At 38.6% G+C, this 21,004-nt stretch overlaps 1 protein-coding gene across 50 annotated transcripts in view; it reads right to left on the reverse strand.

The window, feature by feature from the left end:
• Positions 1-21,004, reverse strand: part of adgrf6 (adhesion G protein-coupled receptor F6) — a 149,490-nt gene that overhangs the window by 67,092 nt on the left and 61,394 nt on the right. For 48 of the 50 annotated variants that reach the window (XM_048207215.1, XM_048207214.1, XM_048207257.1 and 45 more), the window contains 40 exons: positions 19,613-19,759; positions 19,248-19,400; positions 18,982-19,137; positions 18,609-18,755; positions 18,349-18,507; positions 18,057-18,203; positions 17,774-17,920; positions 17,315-17,461; positions 16,950-17,102; positions 16,684-16,839; positions 16,312-16,458; positions 16,052-16,210; positions 15,761-15,907; positions 15,477-15,626; positions 14,275-14,421; positions 13,820-13,972; positions 13,554-13,709; positions 13,047-13,193; positions 12,787-12,945; positions 12,495-12,641; positions 12,039-12,185; positions 11,577-11,723; positions 11,095-11,247; positions 10,829-10,984; positions 10,395-10,541; positions 10,134-10,292; positions 9,842-9,988; positions 9,392-9,538; positions 9,020-9,166; positions 8,653-8,805; positions 8,387-8,542; positions 7,897-8,043; positions 7,637-7,795; positions 7,345-7,491; positions 6,891-7,037; positions 6,521-6,667; positions 6,053-6,205; positions 5,787-5,942; positions 5,368-5,514; positions 5,108-5,266 (listed from right to left, as the gene is read on the reverse strand). In XM_048207215.1, coding sequence (XP_048063172.1) covers positions 5,108-5,266; positions 5,368-5,514; positions 5,787-5,942; positions 6,053-6,205; positions 6,521-6,667; positions 6,891-7,037; positions 7,345-7,491; positions 7,637-7,795; positions 7,897-8,043; positions 8,387-8,542; positions 8,653-8,805; positions 9,020-9,166; positions 9,392-9,538; positions 9,842-9,988; positions 10,134-10,292; positions 10,395-10,541; positions 10,829-10,984; positions 11,095-11,247; positions 11,577-11,723; positions 12,039-12,185; positions 12,495-12,641; positions 12,787-12,945; positions 13,047-13,193; positions 13,554-13,709; positions 13,820-13,972; positions 14,275-14,421; positions 15,477-15,626; positions 15,761-15,907; positions 16,052-16,210; positions 16,312-16,458; positions 16,684-16,839; positions 16,950-17,102; positions 17,315-17,461; positions 17,774-17,920; positions 18,057-18,203; positions 18,349-18,507; positions 18,609-18,755; positions 18,982-19,137; positions 19,248-19,400; positions 19,613-19,759 — 6,045 coding nt within the window. The remainder of the gene's footprint in view (positions 1-5,107; positions 5,267-5,367; positions 5,515-5,786; positions 5,943-6,052; positions 6,206-6,520; positions 6,668-6,890; positions 7,038-7,344; positions 7,492-7,636; positions 7,796-7,896; positions 8,044-8,386; positions 8,543-8,652; positions 8,806-9,019; positions 9,167-9,391; positions 9,539-9,841; positions 9,989-10,133; positions 10,293-10,394; positions 10,542-10,828; positions 10,985-11,094; positions 11,248-11,576; positions 11,724-12,038; positions 12,186-12,494; positions 12,642-12,786; positions 12,946-13,046; positions 13,194-13,553; positions 13,710-13,819; positions 13,973-14,274; positions 14,422-15,476; positions 15,627-15,760; positions 15,908-16,051; positions 16,211-16,311; positions 16,459-16,683; positions 16,840-16,949; positions 17,103-17,314; positions 17,462-17,773; positions 17,921-18,056; positions 18,204-18,348; positions 18,508-18,608; positions 18,756-18,981; positions 19,138-19,247; positions 19,401-19,612; positions 19,760-21,004) is intronic. The other 2 variants (XM_048207265.1, XM_048207262.1) reach the window with 2 other exon arrangements.

Raw genomic sequence — 21,004 nt, forward strand, 5'->3', positions numbered from 1 at the left:
AATGACGTGATGGGAACCCTCTGTATGATGTGTTCGTGAAGCACCTCTGTATCCAACCAATGAGGAAACGAGACGTCAGTGGCGGGTGACGTCACGGACCAGGAAACTATAAAACATACCCAGAACAAAGAACGCTAGCTTCTGTTGTCTTCAGCAAGCGCTCTCTGTATCTTGTTTGTCTTATTTGGTGTTGTTTGTCCTGCTATATATTGCCCAGCCTTATCGCTCCCCTTACCTGCAAGACCCAGTGTCTCTCCTTTGGTGGTGGAAGCTCGCACTGTGGTTTCTTCCCCCCGGAGGGAGACACCGACGCTCAACATATCTTCCTCTGAGGAGGATGATGTGGTGGGTGTCGAAGGTGGAGATGAGGACCCGCCATCCTCGTCTCCAGCCTATGAGAAGCTGCTGGAGGTAGTGACCAGGGCAGTCGATAAACTAAAAATAGACTGGCCCGCAGAGAAAAGTGAAACGAAACCTAAAAGTAAGCTCGACGAGCGCTTTCTCCCCGCACGGTCACTACCCCAGCGTCGGGGTCTGCCGTTCTTTCCCGACTTCCACACCGAGGTGTCGAGGTCGTGGAACAGACCAGTTCAATATCGTGTTTTCAGCCCCCAAACATCTCTATATAGTCTCAATATTACTCTATAAACATCTCAATATTATGGGGCTGAAACACCACGGCTATGGGGCAATGCCTCGGGTAGAAGAGACGCTTGCGAGCTATCTCTCACCTGAGTCTGCATCGTCCCCTTAAGACCCCAACACTGCCCACTAAGCCATTAAAGACAACATCAGGCTTGGTGGACAAGGCTTATTCGGCGGCAGGTCAGGCTGCAGCATGCCTACACACAATGTCCATACTACAGGCATATCAGGCTGATCTGCTGGGGGAAATTGATGAGAGCGGGGAAGCAACATTTGAGTCCATTCAAGAACTAAGGAACGCCACAGATCTAGCTCTCCAGGCCACCAAGGAGATGGCCAAGTCAATCGGCTGCTCGATGGCAGCCTTGGTGGCTACGGAGAGGCATCTGTGGCTCAACCTATCAGATATAAAAGAAAGGGACAAGAATGTTTTAATGGATGCGCCGCTGTCTCCTGCGGGCCTGTTCGGCGACGCAGTCTCCACTGTCGTCGGCAGGTTCCAGGAGACACGCAAACAATCTGCGGCCTTCCAAAAGTTTCTTCCCTGCCGTATTCATCCCCCCGATAGCCGGCTCCTCAGCGCACAGAGCGCAACAGAAAGCCAGTGTGGCCACCCGTGCTCCCCCGCAGAAAGTTTGGGGACCGGGGCGGCCGACACAGGCGAAGCCTTCCGGGGGTAGGGCGGATCTGAGGACCGTCATTATCTCCTGGAAGCCTACAAAGAAGAAGTCCTGACGCCAGTTGTCCGGGTATTAAAAAATACTTCGGTGCCCTCAGGAGGCCGTTCTGCCAACCCTGCCACCCAGTGTGCGTCAGGGCGCAGCGGTCTCCACCGATCCTCCGAGGAGGGTCAGTTGGCGCTTGATTCGTCTGTCTGCCAGTGCGCCGCGTCAGATAGACGAGCCAAGTGCTCAAAAAACACCAGAGACCAGTCTTGAGAGACTGGTTCCCTTAGTAGAATATGTGGAAGAATGGAAACGTCTCCCGAACATTTCGAAATGGGTGCTGCTCATGGTAGAACAGGGTTACAGAATACAGTTCAGTTCTCGACCGCCCAGGTTCAATGGGGTTCTTCCCACAGTGGTGACCCCAGAGCAGTCTCTGGATATGGAACAAGAAGTTACGACGCTTTTGCAAAAAGGAGCTATAGAAAGGGTTCCTCCTCCCAGCAAAATGTTGGGCTTTTACAGCCGCTACTTCATTGTTCCAAAGAAGGATGGAGGGTTGCGTCCGATCATAGATTTACGTGTGTTAATTCGATCTGTAAGAAAGTTGAAGTTCAAAATGCTTACACTCAAACAGATTATCCCACAGATCAGGTCCGACGACTGTTTGATACTAGCTCAAACAGAACAATTGGCAGTTCAACATCGAGATGTTGTTCTGTCGCACATGAAAAAGCTTGGGCTGAGGCTCAATGCCAAAAAAAGTGTGCTGGTTCCGAGTCAGATTGCCAACTATCTAGGAGTAGTCTGGGATTCTACTACGATGCAGGCACGTCTGTCTCCTGCTCATGTGGATTCCATTCTCTTCCAATGGAGTGAAGTTAGGCCAGTCACTCACTGTAAAACAATTTCAGAGACTGTTGGGTCTGATGGCAGCTGCGTCCAACGTGATTACTATTGGCCTTCTGCACATGAGACCCTTACAGTGGTAGCTCAGGACCAAGGGGTTTTCTCCAAGGGGAAATCCTTTTTGCATGATCAAAGTCACGCGGCGATGCCTTCGTGCTCTGGTCATGTGGAAAAAGCCTTGTTTCCTGTCCCAGGGACCCGTGTTGGGGACTCCTTGTCGTCGTGTAATGCTTACGACAGATGCTTACCTCACGGGCTGGGGGGCGATCATGAGTGGTCGCTCGGCTCAGGGTCTATGGGAGGACCATAAGCTCTCCTGGCACATAAATTGGCTGGAGATGATGGCGGTGTTTCTTGCACTGAAACACTTTCTCCCAGACCTGAGGGGCCATCACGTGTTGGTCCGTACAGACAACACGACTGTGGTCTCTTACATCAACCATCAGGGGGGCTTGCGGTCTCACCAACTCTGCAAACTGGCCAGTCGCATCCTCCTGTGGGCCCAGGGAAAGCTCCTTTCAATAAAAGCAGCATTTATTCTGGGGTATCTGAATGTGGGGGCAGACGCTCTGTCGAGGCAGGGCGCGAGGCCTGGGGAATGGAAACTCCACACCGAGGTGGTGGAGCTTGTTTGGAAAACCTTCGGTTGAGCTCAAGTCGACTTATTTGCCACAGAGGAGTCAACCCAGTGCCCTCTGTGGTACTCTCTGAAGCACCCAGCACCTCTAGAGCTGGATGCTATGCTACAGACGTGGCCGAGGCTGCGTCTGTATGCATTTCCCCCGGTCTCACTGCTCCCCCGGTCTCACTGCTCCCGGGAGTTCTGGAAAAAGTCCGCCAGGAAGGGGTCAATCTGACACTGGTGGCCCTGTACTGGCCGACCAGAATATGGTTTGCGGACCTAGTGTCTCTACTTCACGGCTCTCCCATGGAGCTTCCTCTCAGACAGGATCTCCTGTCACAAGCAAGCGGCACGACTCTGCATCCCCACCCAGAACTGTGGAAACTGTGGGCCTGGCCTCTGAGGGGGCAAGGCTCATAGATTCCGGTCTCCCAACTGAGGTTGTGGAGACCATTCTTCAATCCAGAGCTCCCTCCACGAGGAAGTTGTATATGTACAAATGGAAACTGTTTTCTACATGGTGTAGTCAACAGAATATGGACCCTGTCCAGTCACCTATCAGCTTTGAAAACTTCAACACTGAAGGTTTATATTGCAGCCATTTCGGCTTATCATGTTCCTGTGGGTGGTTCCTTGGTGGGTCGAGACCCCCTAGTCATACGCTTCCTCCGTGGTACACTGAGGCTGAGGCCTGCTGTACGCACAAAAATTCCAACCTGGGACTTGGCTATAGTGTTGCAAGGGTTAGCTAAGGCTCCCTTTGAACGACTAGAAGAAGTGTCAGAGAAGTTTCTTACTTTGAAAACAATATTTCTTCTGGCGATATCATCTTTGAAAAGAATAGGAGATCTACAAGCACTTTCGGTTGCTCCCTCATGTTTGGAATTTGCGCCTGGTATGGTCAAGGCTTTCCTGCATACTAGACCTGGCTATGTGCCAAAGGTCCCCACAAGTGTCCCGGGTCCTATCGTACTCCAGGCTTTTTGTCCTCCTCCTTTTGAAAATGCGGATCAGGAGAAATGTAATCTGCTTTGCCCTGTGAGGGCTTTGGATGCTTATGTCCACAGAGCTGCCCTGTGGCGAAAAACAGACCAGCTGTTTGTATGTTATGGGTCCCCTAAGAAGGCCCAGCATCTAAGCAGAGGATGAGCAAGTGGGTGGTCGAGGCCATCTCACTTGCCTATCAAGCATCTGGACAGCCATGTCCCCTAGCTGTCCGTGCTCATTCTACTAGAGGTATGGCTGCTTCTAAAGCATTGCTGTCAGGAGTTTCATTAAACGATATATGTGATGCAGCTGGATGGTCATCCCAGCACACATTCATTAGGGTTTACAACCTAGATATAAGTTCTACTCCAGGTTCCTCGGTTCTACAAGATAGCAGGTACTTGGAGTACAAGATAGCAGGTACTTGGAGATATGGCGTAGTTGGGATAGCGTTCCCATCACGTCATTGACGTAGCGTCGATAGTTCGCATGAAAGGGAACGTCTCGGGTTACAGATGTAACCTCTGTTCCCTGAGTAAGGGAACGAGACGCTACGTCGCGTTGCCGTACCTCCAGCATAACTGTGAGCACCTTGCTTCAGACATATTCCAGAAGCTAGCGTTCTTTGTTCTGGGTATGCTTTATAGTTTCCTGGTCCGTGACGTCACCCACCTCTGACGTCTCGTGTCGCGGGGGGGGGGGTTCAGCAAAGTCTGCAGCAGGAGAGAGCGTCAGGAGATGCGTGGTGAGTGAGTGGGTTAAATGCAAATCACGAACACCTGTTTCTTATTCCAGTAATTGGCGTGGAGACAGGATAAAACGTCAGGAGAAACAGGAGTGTGGGAGAGAGAGAGGGACTGCTGACTGAGAGACACTGGGACTGAGCTGGAGAGCACTACTGGAGTGAAGCCCGTCTGTGGATGTGGATTGTTTATTGTGCGTTTCACAGACTTTTGTTTGGACATCTTGTTATTGAAATAAAAACTCAGTCAGCAGTCAAAGCCGACCCTGTCCTCTTTCTTCACTATGAACTTGAACTTATTACATCTCGTTTCCTCATTGGTTGGATACAGAGGTGCTTCAAGAACACATCATACAGAGGGTTCCCATCACGTCATTGAAGTAGCGTCTCGTTCCCTTACTCAGGGAACAGGGATTACATCTGTAACCCGAGACGTTTTCAAACAACCAAAGGTGTCAAGTGTCACTGAGTAAACTAATACTGGTCATGTTACAACAATTACAATCAGTACATTTGTGATGTAATGTGATTTCTCACCTCTCTGGCAAAGCGGACCCTCTGAAGGGAGAGCTTGAATACATCCACAAGTGCCTCCCACAATGCCATCACACACCTGATAGGCCCTGCAGGTGTCACTGGGCCAAACATGATGCTCCTCGCATTTGCACTCATATTCTGTTCCATTTAACCCACACACTGTAATAGAATAGGATTTATTCATCTGTGTTCAAACTGTCAATTTGTCCAAATACTGAACTCATCTTAGTGCGTGACATGATGAAACATTCTGCTCTCACCAGTAGTCATGTCGATATCTGTGACATTTATGCTGTTGCTCAGAGTCAAAGGCAGGCTGATATTTCTGATGATATTTCGTAAATAGTTCACCACGAACAAGTCAAAGAATCTCACGTCAATGTCAATTATGTACTTAGAAGGTAGTACTGCAAAAAAAAAGGTTTTTTTTTTTATTAGCTTCTTTGTAGCCTAAGCTGTATAATATAATAAAACATTACTGTGTTGTTAATATTTTCATTTCAAAACTCCATGCAATATACCATGTGTCTCACACAGAGTTATTTGCAAATAAAATACAAGCACATAAATAGTCTGTCAATTCAAGTAGCAAAATGCAGTAAAATCAAAGCAGAAGAACAGAACAATTTAATTAAAGGGAGAAAACTGATGTTGTTGTAGAATGATGTCAGTGTCTCACCTTGACAGAACTGTCCATCGTCTGGAAGGCCATTGATACATGTACATGAACCATTAGTGATGACATCACAGGCCTCGTATGAGTGACACGTGTCATTCGGCCAAACAAACAGACCCTCACATTTACACTGATACTGCGTTTGGTTCAATGAACACACTGAAATGCAGAAGAACAGTTCAAATATCAAATAATTTATAGCAACATTGATGATGTATAAAGTTTAATCTTAGCTATTTAACATTACAAAGCAGAGGCAGAGCTCATACCAGTAGTTATGTTTATTTCTGTAATGTTAGTGCTGTCACTGATTATGTAGGGCAAATTAAAAGACATCAGAAGGGTCCTCAGCTGATCAGTGATGCTACTATCCACACTATTGATCTGAATTTCAATCAGATATTCAGTCAAAGGTAGAGTCACTGTAGAAAGAGAGAGGAAAAAAAACATCCAGAAATGATGACTATGCCTTTTACCTACAAATACGTTCACAAAAGGAAACTATTAACAGATACTGATTTTTCAAGCAAAAAGGATTAGGATTTCATGCAAGTTTTTTTTTTCTTCTATTTTTTATAATTAATTCCAGTATGTATTTGAGCAGCTTTCATCATGGCTGAAAATATAAGTAGCAGAATCACACACCAAACCATATAATAGACTGAATTGATATTTCTGTCAAATTTACTTACAAAATCAAACAAATACATCATAAACTATATTTTCTACATGCTCACCATTGCATGGGTTACTGGTGCTGACAGGTTGATTCATATTTGTTACAGTAAACCCACTCAAGCAGGAACAGTTGTAACTCCCAAATAAGTTGGTGCAACGAGAGTTTGGACCACAGAACTCTGATGTGTTTAGACATTCATGCACATCTATATTACAGGAAGAGAGGAAAAAAGGGTATTGTTGCTATTAGGAACACTCAAATATGAATGTCACTTTAATTCAAAAATATTTTTTCTTATGTTTTGGTATCTTCATAAATACAGGATGAATAAAATGTTATATGCAAAAGTTGAGAAAATAAACTGCTGTTCTACTGTTAAACAACATTTCTAAAATTAGACTCTATATAAAGGTGATTATACGATTTACCTGTACATGTGTTATTGATGCTGATGGTGAGACTTGAGTTTGTTGGAGTGAATCCATCCAAACATGAGCAATTGTAACTTCCTATTTTATTTGTGCAGTTGGAATTTGGACCACATACAGATGGACTGAACAGACATTCATTTATATCTATGGGAAAAAAGAAATTAAATAAGTGAAAAAAAAAAAAAAACTAAACTCTTATTTTCACAGTATTAAATTAGGCAAAAAAAGGCTAAAGACATGAAAGACCTCTGGTATATAAACAAAAGTATTCACATAATAATTCCAAGATGGGAAAAAGAAAAAATGAATTATTTGTTTGGTGATGGTACACCTCAAACAGGAACAGCTAAAGCTCACAGCAGTTTTCACACAAACTGTAAAGATACAGCAGCTCTGTACTCTCAATTTCATAAAATAAAAACAGAAAACAAAATCAGTTGATAATTCTTACCCTGACATGAGTTGTTGCGGCTCACAGGACTGTCTTTATTGGAGGTATTAAATCCACTCCAGCATGAACACATGTGACTCCCAATGATGTTAATACAATCTGAGTATTGCCCACAAACTGACACTGCATCTTCACATTCATTGATGTCTGAAAAAAAAGAGCGGCATTACATAAATGTTAAAATCCAAAGTTTCCAAACAACCACACATGTCAAGTGTCACTGAGTAAACTCATACTGGTCATGTTACAACAATTACAATCAGTATGTTTGTGATGTAATGTGATTTCTCACCTCTCTGGCAAAGCGGACCCTCTGAAGGGAGAGCTTGAATACATCCACAAGTGCCTCCCACAATGCCATCACACACCTGATAGGCCCTGCAGGTGTCATTGGGCCAAACATGATGCTCCTCGCATTTGCACTCATATTCTGTCCCATTTAACCCACACACTGTAATAGAATAGGATTTATTCATCTGTGTTCAAACTGTCAATTTGTCCAAATACTGAACTCATCTTAGTATGTGACATGATGAAACATTCTGCTCTCACCAGTAGTCATGTCAATATCTGTGACATTTATGCTGTTGCTCAGAGTCAAAGGCAGGCTGATATTTCTGATGACATTCCGTAAGTAGTTCACCAGGAACAAGTCAAAGAATCTCACATCAATGTCAATCATGTACTTAGAAGGTAGTACTGCAAGAACAAACAGAAGCAGGTTGAGCACAACAATTAATACAGTTAATTAAATATTTAAAATAAAAATAAAAAACATGAGTTTTTTTTTTTAAATTAGCTTTGTTGTAGCCTAAGCTGTATATATATAAAAAAAAAAACTGTGTTGTTAATTTTTTTTTTTTTTTACAAAAATCCATGCAATAGACCATGTGTCTTACACAGTTAATTACAAACAAAAACAAGCACATGATCAGTCTGTCAATCCCAGTAGCAAAATGCAGTAAAATCAAAGCAGAAAAACAGAACAATTTAATTAAAGTGAGAAAACTGATGTTGTCGTAGAATGATGTCAGTGTCTCACCTTGACAGAACTGTCCATCATCTGGAAGGCCATTGATACATGTACATGAACCATTAGTGATGACATCACAGGCCTCGTACAAGTGACACGTCTCATTCGGCCAAACAAACAGACCCTCACATTTACACTGATACTGCGTTTGGTTCAATGAACACACTGAAAGGCAGAAGAACAGTTCAAAAATCAAATAATTTATAGCAACATTCATGATGTATAAAGTTTAATCTTAGCTATTTAACATTACAAAGCAGAGGCAGAGCTCATACCAGTAGTTATGTTGATTTCTGTAATGTTAGTGCTGTCACTGATTATGTAGGGCAAATTAAAAGACATCAGAAGGGTCCTCAGCTGATCAGTGATGCTACTATCCACACTATTGATCTGAATTTCAATCAGATATTCAGTCAAAGGTAGAGTCACTGTAGAAAAAGAGAGGAAAAAAAACATCCAGAAATTATGACTGATGCCCTGCAAAACCTTTTGACGAAATTCAGTTATGACTGGAATCAGTTCTCTAAGACCAAGATTCATCACGTCACAGACAGGTTTGGTTCAACTGTCCTCGGATTTGGAGAAAACAGAAGTGTGAAAACTGATATCAAATCAATCAAACTTAAAAAGAAAAATTCTTACCATTGCATGGGTTACTGATGCTGACTGGTTGATTCATATTTGTTACAGTAAACCCACTCAAGCAGGAACAGTTGTAACTCCCAAATAAGTTGGTGCAACGAGAGTTTGGACCACAGAACTCTGATGTGTTTAGACATTCATGCACATCTATATTACAGGAAGAGAGGAAAAAAGGGTAATTGTTGCTATTAGGAACACTCAAATATGAATGTCACTTTAATTCAAATCTATTTTTTCTTATGTTTTGGTATCTTCATAAATACAGGATGAATAAAATTTTATATGCAACAGTTGAAAAAATAAAACTGCTGTTCTACTGTTAAACAACATTTCTAAAATTACACTCTATATAAATGTGATTATACGATTTACCTGTACATGTGTTATTGATGCTGATGGTGAGACTTGAGTTTGTTGGAGTGAATCCATTCAAACATGAGCAATTGTAACTTCCTATTTCATTTGTGCAGTTGGAATTTGGACCACATACAGATGGACTGAACAGACATTCATTTATATCTATGGGAAAAAAGAAATTAAATAAATGAAAAAAAATAACTAAACTCTTATTTTCACAGTATTAAATTAGGCAAAAAAAGGCTAAAGACATGAAAGACCTCTGGTATATAAACAAAAGTATTCACATAATAATTCCAAGATGGGAAAAAGAAAAAATGAATTATTTGTTTGGTGATGGTACACCTCAAACAGGAACAGCTAAAGCTCACAGCAGTTTTCACACAAACTGTAAAGATACAGCAGCTCTGTACTCTCAATATCATAAAATAAAAACAGAAAACAAAATCAGTTGATAATTCTTACCCTGACATGAGTTGTTGCGGCTCACAGGACTGTCTTTATTGGAGGTATTAAATCCACTCCAGCATGAACACATGTGACTCCCAATGATGTTAATACAATCTGAGTATTGCCCACAAACTGACACTGCATCTTCACATTCATTGATGTCTGGAAAAAAAGAGTGGCATTACATAAATGTTGAAATCCAAAGTTTCCAAACAACCACACATGTCAAGTGTCACTGAGTAAACTAATACTGGTCATGTTACAACAATTACAATCAGTACATTTGTGATGTAATGTGATTTCTCACCTCTCTGGCAAAGCGGACCCTCTGAAGGGAGAGCTTGAATACATCCACAAGTGCCTCCCACAATGCCATCACACACCTGATAGGCCCTGCAGGTGTCATTGGGCCAAACATGATGCTCCTCACACTTGCACTCATATTCTGTCCCATTTAACCCACACACTGTAATAGAATAGGATTTATTCATCTGTGTTCAAACTGTCAATTTGTGCCAAATACTGAACTCATCTTAGTGCGTGACATGATGAAACATTCTGCTCTCACCAGTAGTCATGTCGATATCTGTGACATTTATGCTGTTGCTCAGAGTCAAAGGCAGGCTGATATTTCTGATGATATTCCGTAAGTAGTTCACCATGAACAAGTCAAAGAATCTCACGTCAATGTCAATCACGTACTTAGAAGGTAGTACTGCAAGAACAAACAGAAGCAGGTTGAGTTGTACTGTGTAAATATTTTATTACAAATCTCATGTTTTTTTTTAATAGATCATGTTAATATAGGTATTTATAAAAAAAAAAACTGATAAAAAATAATAGACCATGATAATTAGACCAATTAATTAATTATAAAAAGAAGCACATGATCAGTCTTGTCAATTCCAGTAGCAAAATGCAGTAAAATCAAAGCAGAAAAACAGAACAATTTAATTAAAGGGAGAAAACTGATGTTGTTGTAGAATGATGTCAGTGTCTCACCTTGACAGAACTGTCCATCGTCTGGAAGGCCATTGATACATGTACATGAACCATCAGTGATGACATCACAGGCCTCGTATGAGTGACACGTGTCATTCGGCCAAACAAACAGACCCTCACATTTACACTGATACTGCGTTTGGTTCAATGAACACACTGAAATGCAGAAGAACAGTTCAAATATCAAATAATTTATAGCAACATTGATGATGTATAAAGTTTAATCTTAGCTATTTAACATTACAAAGCAGAGGCAGAGCTCATACCAGTAGTTATGTTGATTTCTGTAATGTTAGTGCTGTCACTGATTATGTAGGGCAAATTAAAAGACATCAGAAGGGTCCTCAGCTGATCAGTGATGCTACTATCCACACTATTGATCTGAATTTCAATCAGATATTCAGTCAAAGGTAGAGTCACTGTAGAAAAAGAGAGGGAAAAAAACATCCAGAAATGATGAATGTGCCTTTTACCTACAAATACGATAATCAACGTTCACAAAAGGAAACTATTAACAGATACTGATTTTTCAAGCAAAAAGGGTTAGGATTTCATGCAAGTTTTTTTATTTCTATTTTTTATAGATTAATTCCAGTATGTCATTTAAGCAGCTTTCATCAACTGGCCTGAAAATATAAGTAACAGAATCACACACCAAACCATATGAATAGACTGAACTGACATTTTTGTCAAATTTACTTACAAAATCAAACAAATACATCATGAACTATATTTTCTACATGCTCACCATTGCATGGGTTACTGATGCTGACTGGTTGATTCATATTTGTTACAGTAAACCCACTCAAGCAGGAACAGTTGTAACTCCCAAATAAGTTGGTGCAATGAGAGTTTGGACCACAGAACTCTGAAGTGTTTAGACATTCATGCACATCTATATTACAGGAAGAGATGAAAAAAGGGTATTGTTGTAATTAGGAACTTTCTCATGCTAATATAAAGATCAACCAAATTTAATTAAATTTTATTTTTTCTTACTATGGGTACCAAACTTTAAAATCTAGAGGGTGAGTAGAATTATGCATGGATTTAGAAATATTAAATTGTCAATTATATGTGCTTATAAAAGTTGACTTTTCAAAAATAAACCATAAACTGCTGTTCTACTGATTTGAAAAGAATAACATGGCATAAAAAAACATTAGACTCTATTTTCATAAATGATAAGCATCCAAGATCCATGATTTACCTCCACACGTGTTACTGACGCTGATGGGGAGACTTGGGTTTGTTGCAGTGAATCCTTCCAAACATGAGCAGTTGTAACTTCCAAATTGATTTTCACAGATGGAATTTGGACCACATACAGATGGACTGAATACACATTCATTTATATCTATGGGAAAAAAGAAATTAAATAAATGAAAAAAAAAATACCTAAACTCTTCTTTTCACAGTATTAAATTAGGCAAGAAAAGGGTAAAGACATGAAAGACCTCTGGTATATAAACAAAAGTATTCACATAATAATTCCAAGATGGGAAATAGAGAAAATGAATTATTTGTTTGGTGATGTTACACCTCAAACAGGAACAGCTAAAGCTCACAGCAGTTTTCACACAAACTTGTAAAGATACATAGCAGCTCTGTACTCTCAATTATCATAAGATTAAAACAGAAAACAAAATCAGTTGATAATTCTTACCCTGACATGAGTTGTTGCGGCTCACAGGACTGTCTTTATTGGAGGTATTATATCCACTCCAGCATGAACACATGTGACTCCCAATGATGTTAATACAATCTGAGTATTGACCACAAACTGACACTGCATCTTCACATTCATTGATGTCTGGAAAAAAAGAGCGACATTACATAAATGTTAAAATCCAAAGTTTTCAAACAACCAATGGTGTCAAGTGTCACTGAGTAAACTAATACTGGTCATGTTACTACAATTACAATCAGTACATTTGTGATGTAATGTGATTTCTCACCTCTCTGGCAAAGCAGACCCTCTGAAGGGAGAGCTTGAATACATCCACAAGTGCCTCCCACAATGCCATCACACACCTGATAGGCCCTGCAGGTGTCATTGGGCCAAACATGATGCTCCTCACACTTGCACTCATATTCTGTCCCATTTAATCCACACACTGTAATAGAATAGGATTTATTCATCTGTGTTCAAACTGTCAATTTGTGCAAATACTGAACTCATCTTAGTGCGTGACATGATGAAACATTCTGCTCTCACCAGTAGTCATGTCGATATCTGTGACATTTATGCTGTTGCTCAGAGTCAAAGGCAGGCTGATATTTCTGATGATATTCCGTAAGTAGTTCACCAGGATCAAGTCAAAGAATCTCACGTCAATGTCAATCACGTAGTTAGAAGGTAGTACTGCAAGAACAAACACAAGCAGGTTGAGTTAATACAGTTGTAAATATTTAAAATAAAAATAAAAAACATGTTTTTTTTTTTAATGTGATGTTAAAAAAAAAATATTTTTATGACAAATATTTTTTTTACAAAAATCCATGTAATAGACCATGTGTCTCATATGGGTATAAAAAAAAAAAAAAAAAAAAAAAAAAAACAAAAAAAAAAAAAAAAAAAAAAAAAAAAAGAATTATAAAAAGAAGCACATGATCAGTCTGTCAATTCCAGTAGCAAAATGCAGTAAAATCAAAGAAGAAAAATAGAACAATTTAATTAAAGGGAGAAAACTGATGTTGTCATAGAATGATGTCAGTGTCTCACCTTGACAGAACTGTCCATCGTCTGGAAGGCCATTGATACATGTACATGAACCATTAGTGATGACATCACAGGCCTCGTATGAGTGACACGTGTCATTCGGCCAAACAAACAGACCCTCGCATTTACACTGATACTGCGTTTGGTTCAATGAACACACTGAAATGCAGAAGAACAGTTCAAATATCAAATAATTTATAGCAGCATTCATGATGTATAAAGTTTAATCTTAGCTATTTAACATTACAAAGCAGAGGCAGAGCTCATACCAGTAGTTATGTTGATTTCTGTAATGTTAGTGCTGTCACTGATTATGTAGGGCAAATTAAAAGACATCAGAAGGGTCCTCAGCTGATCAGTGATGCTACTATCCACACTATTGATCTGAATTTCAATCAGATATTCAGTTAAAGGTAGAGTCACTGTAGAAAAAAAAAAACATCCAGAAATTATGACTATGCCTTTTTTATCTATAAATATGATAATCAAAGTTCATGAAAGGAAATTATTAATAGATATTTTCTGGGCAAGCAGAATTTAATACAATTGTTTTGTTAATAACTCCAGCATGAATTTAACAAGTTTTTATCATAGCTGAAAAATAGTATCTCTGAAACACACACCAATTCATATAACAGATGATTATAGTAACTTTATCTTTGTTAAATTTGTTGACAACATAAATAAAATATATCATGATGAACTATATTTTCTAAATGCTCACCATTGCATGGGTTACTGATTCTGACAGGTTGATTCATATTTGTTACAGTAAACCCACTCAAGCAGGAACAGTTGTAACTCCCAAATAAGTTGGTGCAACGAGAGTTTGGGCCACAGAACTCTGATGTGTTTAGACATTCATGCACATCTTTATTAAAAGAACAGTAGAAAAAATGTTTTGCAATTAGGAATTTTCATGCTAATTTGAAAAAGTTAACATAAATTTAAAAGGGTCATGAACTGCATTTTTTAACATTATTATTTTATGTTTCCTGAGGTGCACTTATAATGTGAATAAGATTTTTACATCAAAAATGTGTCATAATTTAGAAATAAATGGCCATTGTCTACCCTGATTTTAGCCCTCTGATTTGAACACTCAGTTTGAAGGGGCGTGTCTGCTGTGAGACTACAATGTACGGGCCCACAGTTATGATTGGCTAACAATTTACATATGAAATAAGTATTACATGTGGAACACTCTAGAATACTTTTACTATGTATTTACTATTACAGCTGTCAAGATTAACAAATCATGAAAAGTGTTGATTATTGCATTATATGTAGATCTATTCCCATCCCATCACATTAAAGGTTGCAACAATGAACATTGTAGCCGATGCGTGAACGCAGTGATATCGTCATTGCAATGCAATTTCTGCCATCTCATGAATGCTTTCACCATAACTAACAATGAATGTAAATACAGCAAGTGGTTCATTGTGCAGTGTAACAATGCCACTGATTATAATGCATTAGCATTAGGCAGTGATGTTTAGAGATGTTTCTTCTGCGGAGGCAGTACATAGCCACACTATTACGTAAAGTGGCACATTACACAACCTGTTGTTTTGGCAGATTGGCTTCAATATAAGCTGTTTTAGGCTAATAAGAAAGTTTTGAGTTCTGAAACTTACAGGATGTTTTTATAGTACAATGACCACTTATATGTCAAAACATACCCCCTAAATCTTTTTTTTTTTTTTCTTCGTATGGGTGCCAAATTTTTAAATTAGAGAATGTGTAAAATTATGCATGCCACAGTTAGAAATATTAATTGTCAATTATGTATGGCTATAAAAGTTACTTTTCAAATATATTAAACAATAAACTGTGTTAAAAAAAAAGAAATGACAGAAAAAATATGCTTTTATGCTTTTAAAAAAAATTATATGCACACTAACACTAAATTCCATGATTTACCGCTACACGTATTATTGATGCTGATGGGGAGACTTGAGTTTGTTGCAGTGAATCCAATCAAACATGAGCAATTGTAACTTCCATATTGATTTGCACAGATGGAATTTGGACCACATACAGATGGACTGAACACTGAACATTCATTTATATCTATGACAAAAACAAAAATAACATAGTTATAGCTCAGACTAGAATTCATTACAATTCATACAAACTGTAAAAACATTGCAGCTCTATACACTCAATTTTATAATATAAAAACAAAATCAGTTGATAATTCTTACCCTGACATGAGTTGTTGCGGCTCACAGGACTGTCTTTATTGGAGGTATTATATCCACTCCAGCATGAACACATGTGACTCCCAATGATGTTAATACAATCTGAGTATTGACCACAAACTGACACTGCATCTTCACATTCATTGATGTCTGAAAAAAAGAGCGACATTACATAAATGTTAAAATCCAAAGTTTCCAAACAACCAATGGTGTCAAGTGTCACTGTGTAAACTCATACTGGTCATGTTACTACAATTACAATCAGTACATTTGTGATGTAATGTGATTTCTCACCTCTCTGGCAAAGCGGACCCTCTGAAGGGAGAGCTTGAATACATCCACAAGTGCCTCCCACAATGCCATCACACACCTGATAGGCCCTGCAGGTGTCATTGGGCCAAACATGATGCTCCTCACACTTGCACTCATATTCTGTCCCATTTAATCCACACACTGTAATAGAATAGGATTTATTCATCTGTGTTCAAACTGTCAATTTGTCCAAATACTGAACTCATCTTAGTGCGTGACATGATGAAACATTCTGCTCTCACCAGTAGTCATGTCGATATCTGTGACATTTATGCTGTTGCTCAGAGTCAAAGGCAGGCTGATATTTCTGATGATATTTCGTAAGTAGTTCACCAGGATCAAGTCAAAGAATCTCACGTCAATGTCAATCACGTACTTAGAAGGTAGTACTGCAAGAACAAACACAAGCAGGTTGAGTTGTTGTGTAATGTGATGTTAATATTTTTATGATATAATAGACCATGATAATTAGACCAATAATAATTATAAAAAGAAGCACATGATCAGTCTGTCAATTCCAGTAGCAAAATGCAGTAAAATCAAAGCAGAAAAACAGAACAATTTAATTAAAGGGAGAAAACTGATGTTGTTGTAGAATGATGTCAGTGTCTCACCTTGACAGAACTGTCCATCATCTGGAAGGCCATTGATACATGTACATGAACCATCAGTGATGACATCACAGGCCTCGTATGAGTGACACGTGTCATTCGGCCAAACAAACAGACCCTCACATTTACACTGATACTGCGTTTGGTTCAATGAACACACTGAAATGCAGAAGAACAGTTCAAATATCAAATAATTTATAGCAACATTGATGATGTATAAAGTTTAATCTTAGCTATTTAACATTACAAAGCAGAGGCAGAGCTCATACCAGTAGTTATGTTGATTTCTGTGATGTTAGTGCTGTCACTGATTATGTAGGGCAAATTAAAAGACATCAGAAGGGTCCTCAGCTGATCAGTGATGCTACTATCCACACTATTGATCTGAATTTCAATCAGATATTCAGTCAAAGGTAGAGTCACTGTAGAAAAAGAGAGGGGAAAAATCCAGAAATTATGACTGATGCCCTGCAAAACCTTTTGACGAAATTCAGTTATGGCTGGAATCAGTTCTCTAAGACCGAGATTCGTCATGTCACAGACAGGTTTGGGTCAACTGTCCTTAGATTTGGAGAAAACAGAAGTGTGAAAACTGATATCAAATCAATCAAACTTAAAAAAAAAAAATCCTTACCATTGCATGGGTTACTGGTGCTGACTGGTTGATTCATATTTGTTACAGTAAACCCACTCAAGCAGGAACAGTTGTAACTCCCAAATAAGTTGGTGCAACGAGAGTTTGGACCACAGAACTCTGAAGTGTTTAGACATTCATGCACATCTATATTACAGGAAGAGATGAAAAAATTTATTGTTGTAATTAGGAACTTTCATGCTAATATAAAGATCAACCAAATTATTATTATTTTTATTTTTTTTACTATGGGTACCAAACTTTAAAATTAGAGGGTGAGTAGAATTATGCATGCCACAGTTAGAAATATTAATTGTCAATTATATGTGCTTATAAAAGTTACTTTTCAAAATATTAAACCATAAACTGTGTTAAATATGATTTGAAAAGAATGACATGGCATAAAAAGACATGCTGCTATTTTCAAAAATGATAAGCACTCCAAGATCCATGATTTACCTCCACACGTGTTACTGATGCTGATGGGGAGACTTGGGTTTGTTGCAGTGAATCCTTCCAAACATGAGCAGTTGTAACTTCCAAATTGATTTTCACAGATGGAATTTGGACCACATACAGATGGACTGAATACACATTCATTTATATCTATGACAAAAACAAATGAAAAATAATATAGGCATAGCTCATGCTAGTATTCACACAAATTGTAAAAACATAGCAGCTCTGTACACTCAATTATATGAGATTAAAACAGAAAACAAAATCAGTTGATAATTCTTACCCTGACATGAGTTGTTGCGGCTCACAGGACTGTCTTTATTGGAGGTATTATATCCACTCCAGCATGAACACATGTGACTCCCAATGATGTTAATACAATCTGAGTATTGACCACAAACTGACACTGCATCTTCACATTCATTGATGTCTGAAAAAAAAGAGCGACATTACATAAATGTTAAAATCCAAAGTTTTCAAACAACCAATGGTGTCAAGTGTCACTGAGTAAACTAATACTGGTCATGTTACTACAATTACAATCAGTACATTTGTGATGTAATGTGATTTCTCACCTCTCTGGCAAAGCAGACCCTCTGAAGGGAGAGCTTGAATACATCCACAAGTGCCTCCCACAATGCCATCACACACCAGATAGGCCCTGCAGGTGTCATTGGGCCAAACATGATGCTCCTCGCATTTGCACTCATATTCTGTCCCATTTAATCCACACACTGTAATAGAATAGGATTTATTCATCTGTGTTCAAACTGTCAATTTGTCCAAATACTGAACTCATCTTAGTGCGTGACATGATGAAACATTCTGCTCTCACCAGTAGTCATGTCGATATCTGTGACATTTATGCTGTTGCTCAGAGTCAAAGGCAGGCTGATATTTCTGATGATATTTCGTAAGTAGTTCACCAGGATCAAGTCAAAGAATCTCACGTCAATGTCAATCACGTAGTTAGAAGGTAGTACTGCAAGAACAAACACAAGCAGGTTGAGTTGTTGTGTAATGTGATGTTAATATTTTTTATGATATAATAGACCATGATAATTAGACCAATAATAATTATAAAAAGAAGCACATGATCAGTCTGTCAATTCCAGTAGCAAAATGCAGTAAAATCAAAGCAGAAAAACAGAACAATTTAATTAAAGGGAGAAAACTGATGTTGTCATAGAATGATGTCAGTGTCTCACCTTGACAGAACTGTCCATCGTCTGGAAGGCCATTGATACATGTACATGAACCATCAGTGATGACATCACAGGCCTCGTATGAGTGACACGTGTCATTCGGCCAAACAAACAGACCCTCACATTTACACTGATACTGCGTTTGGTTCAATGAACACACTGAAATGCAGAAGAACAGTTCAAATATCAAATAATTTATAGCAACATTGATGATGTATAAAGTTTAATCTTAGCTATTTAACATTACAAAGCAGAGGCAGAGCTCATACCAGTAGTTATGTTGATTTCTGTGATGTTAGTGCTGTCACTGATTATGTAGGGCAAATTAAAAGACATCAGAAGGGTCCTCAGCTGATCAGTGATGCTACTATCCACACTATTGATCTGAATTTCAATCAGATATTCAGTCAAAGGTAGAGTCACTGTAGAAAAAGAGAGGGGAAAAATCCAGAAATTATGACTGATGCCCTGCAAAACCTTTTGACGAAATTCAGTTATGGCTTGAATCAGTTCTCTAAGACCGAGATTCGTCATGTCACAGACAGGTTTGGGTCAACTGTCCTTAGATTTGGAGAAAACAGAAGTGTGAAAACTGATATCAAATCAATCAAACTTAAAAAAAAAAAATCCTTACCAATGCATGGGTTACTGGTGCTGACTGGTTGATTCATATTTGTTACAGCAAACCCACTCAAGCAGGAACAGTTGTAACTCCCAAATAAGTTGGTGCAACGAGAGTTTGGACCACAGAACTCTGATGTGTTTAGACATTCATGCACATCTATATTACAGGAAGAGATGAAAAAATGTATTGTTGTAATTAGGAACTTTCATGCTAATATAAAGATCAACCAAATTATTATTATTTTTATTTTTTTTTACTATGGGTACCAAACTTTAAAATTAGAGGGTGAGTAGAATTATGCATGCCACAGTTAGAAATATTAATCAGGGTTCCCACTCTTTCATGAACACCAGATTCAAGGACTTTCAAGGACTTTTTCAAGCACCGTTTATTTTATATCAAGCACCTATCAAATTCACATTACATATGGAGCGTCATGAAAGACCTCTACAGTAGCCTACTTAACATTTTAATCATCCTATTGCATTTGCATCCATTTTAACCCGGAAGAGGAACAGAATCATTTGTACATTAATTTTGGAAATATATTAAAACTGTTTGCAGCTTTCTTATCCCTAATCTTAACAATTATTCCATACTAGTTTTGGTTTTCATTTTTTAATTATCATTACTTCAGTAAAAACATTATAACATAGAGAGAATATTATAAAAATAAATTTTGCAATTGAGTGAAAAAAAAAAAAGGATTATATGGATCGTAATTGTGGCTTAAAGTCAGAATATATACAATATATTATAGTTGACATATCCATATAATTAAATACAGTAAAGTTATGCGTATTTGGCGTGCTGTCCGGGGAGAGGGCTCCAAGCTCGAAATTTTGGCCCAAACCCAGAGTACTCCCCCCCGGTGTGGTAAAAGTAGATAGAACTATAAGTGAGGAGATGGAGTGGAGGAGGGATGCCGATAAACTCTCAGATGAACAGAAGTCAGTCTGCTGAATTTATACCTCTTGACAATGGTTGAGTTGATTAACTGAATGCTCTCCACCTGTGCTAATTATGTTAATTATATGAACTTGCTCCTCCCGAACTTTGTTAATAAAACATCATATATAAGCTTGCAATTCTGAGAAAAAAAAAATCAGAATTGTAATTTATATATCACAATTCTTATGTGTTTCTTGTTAAACCTACTGTAATTGAAATAGAAAAAAAAATTGAAATTGAAAAAAAAAAAAAAAAAAAAAAAAAAAAAGGAAATTCTGTCATTATTTACTCACCGTAAGAGTTGTTTAAAACCCAAATACATTTCTTCTGTTGAACATACAAGTTTTTTTTTTTGAAGAAAGTGGGTAACCAAACAGCTGTTCCCCACTGAGTTCCGTAGTAGGAAAGAAAATACTATGGATGTCAGTGGGTACTAGCAAATGTTTGGTT

This window comes from Megalobrama amblycephala, linkage group LG11 (genome assembly GCF_018812025.1).
Source record: "Megalobrama amblycephala isolate DHTTF-2021 linkage group LG11, ASM1881202v1, whole genome shotgun sequence".
NCBI classification, from domain to species: Eukaryota; Metazoa; Chordata; class Actinopteri; order Cypriniformes; family Xenocyprididae; genus Megalobrama; species Megalobrama amblycephala.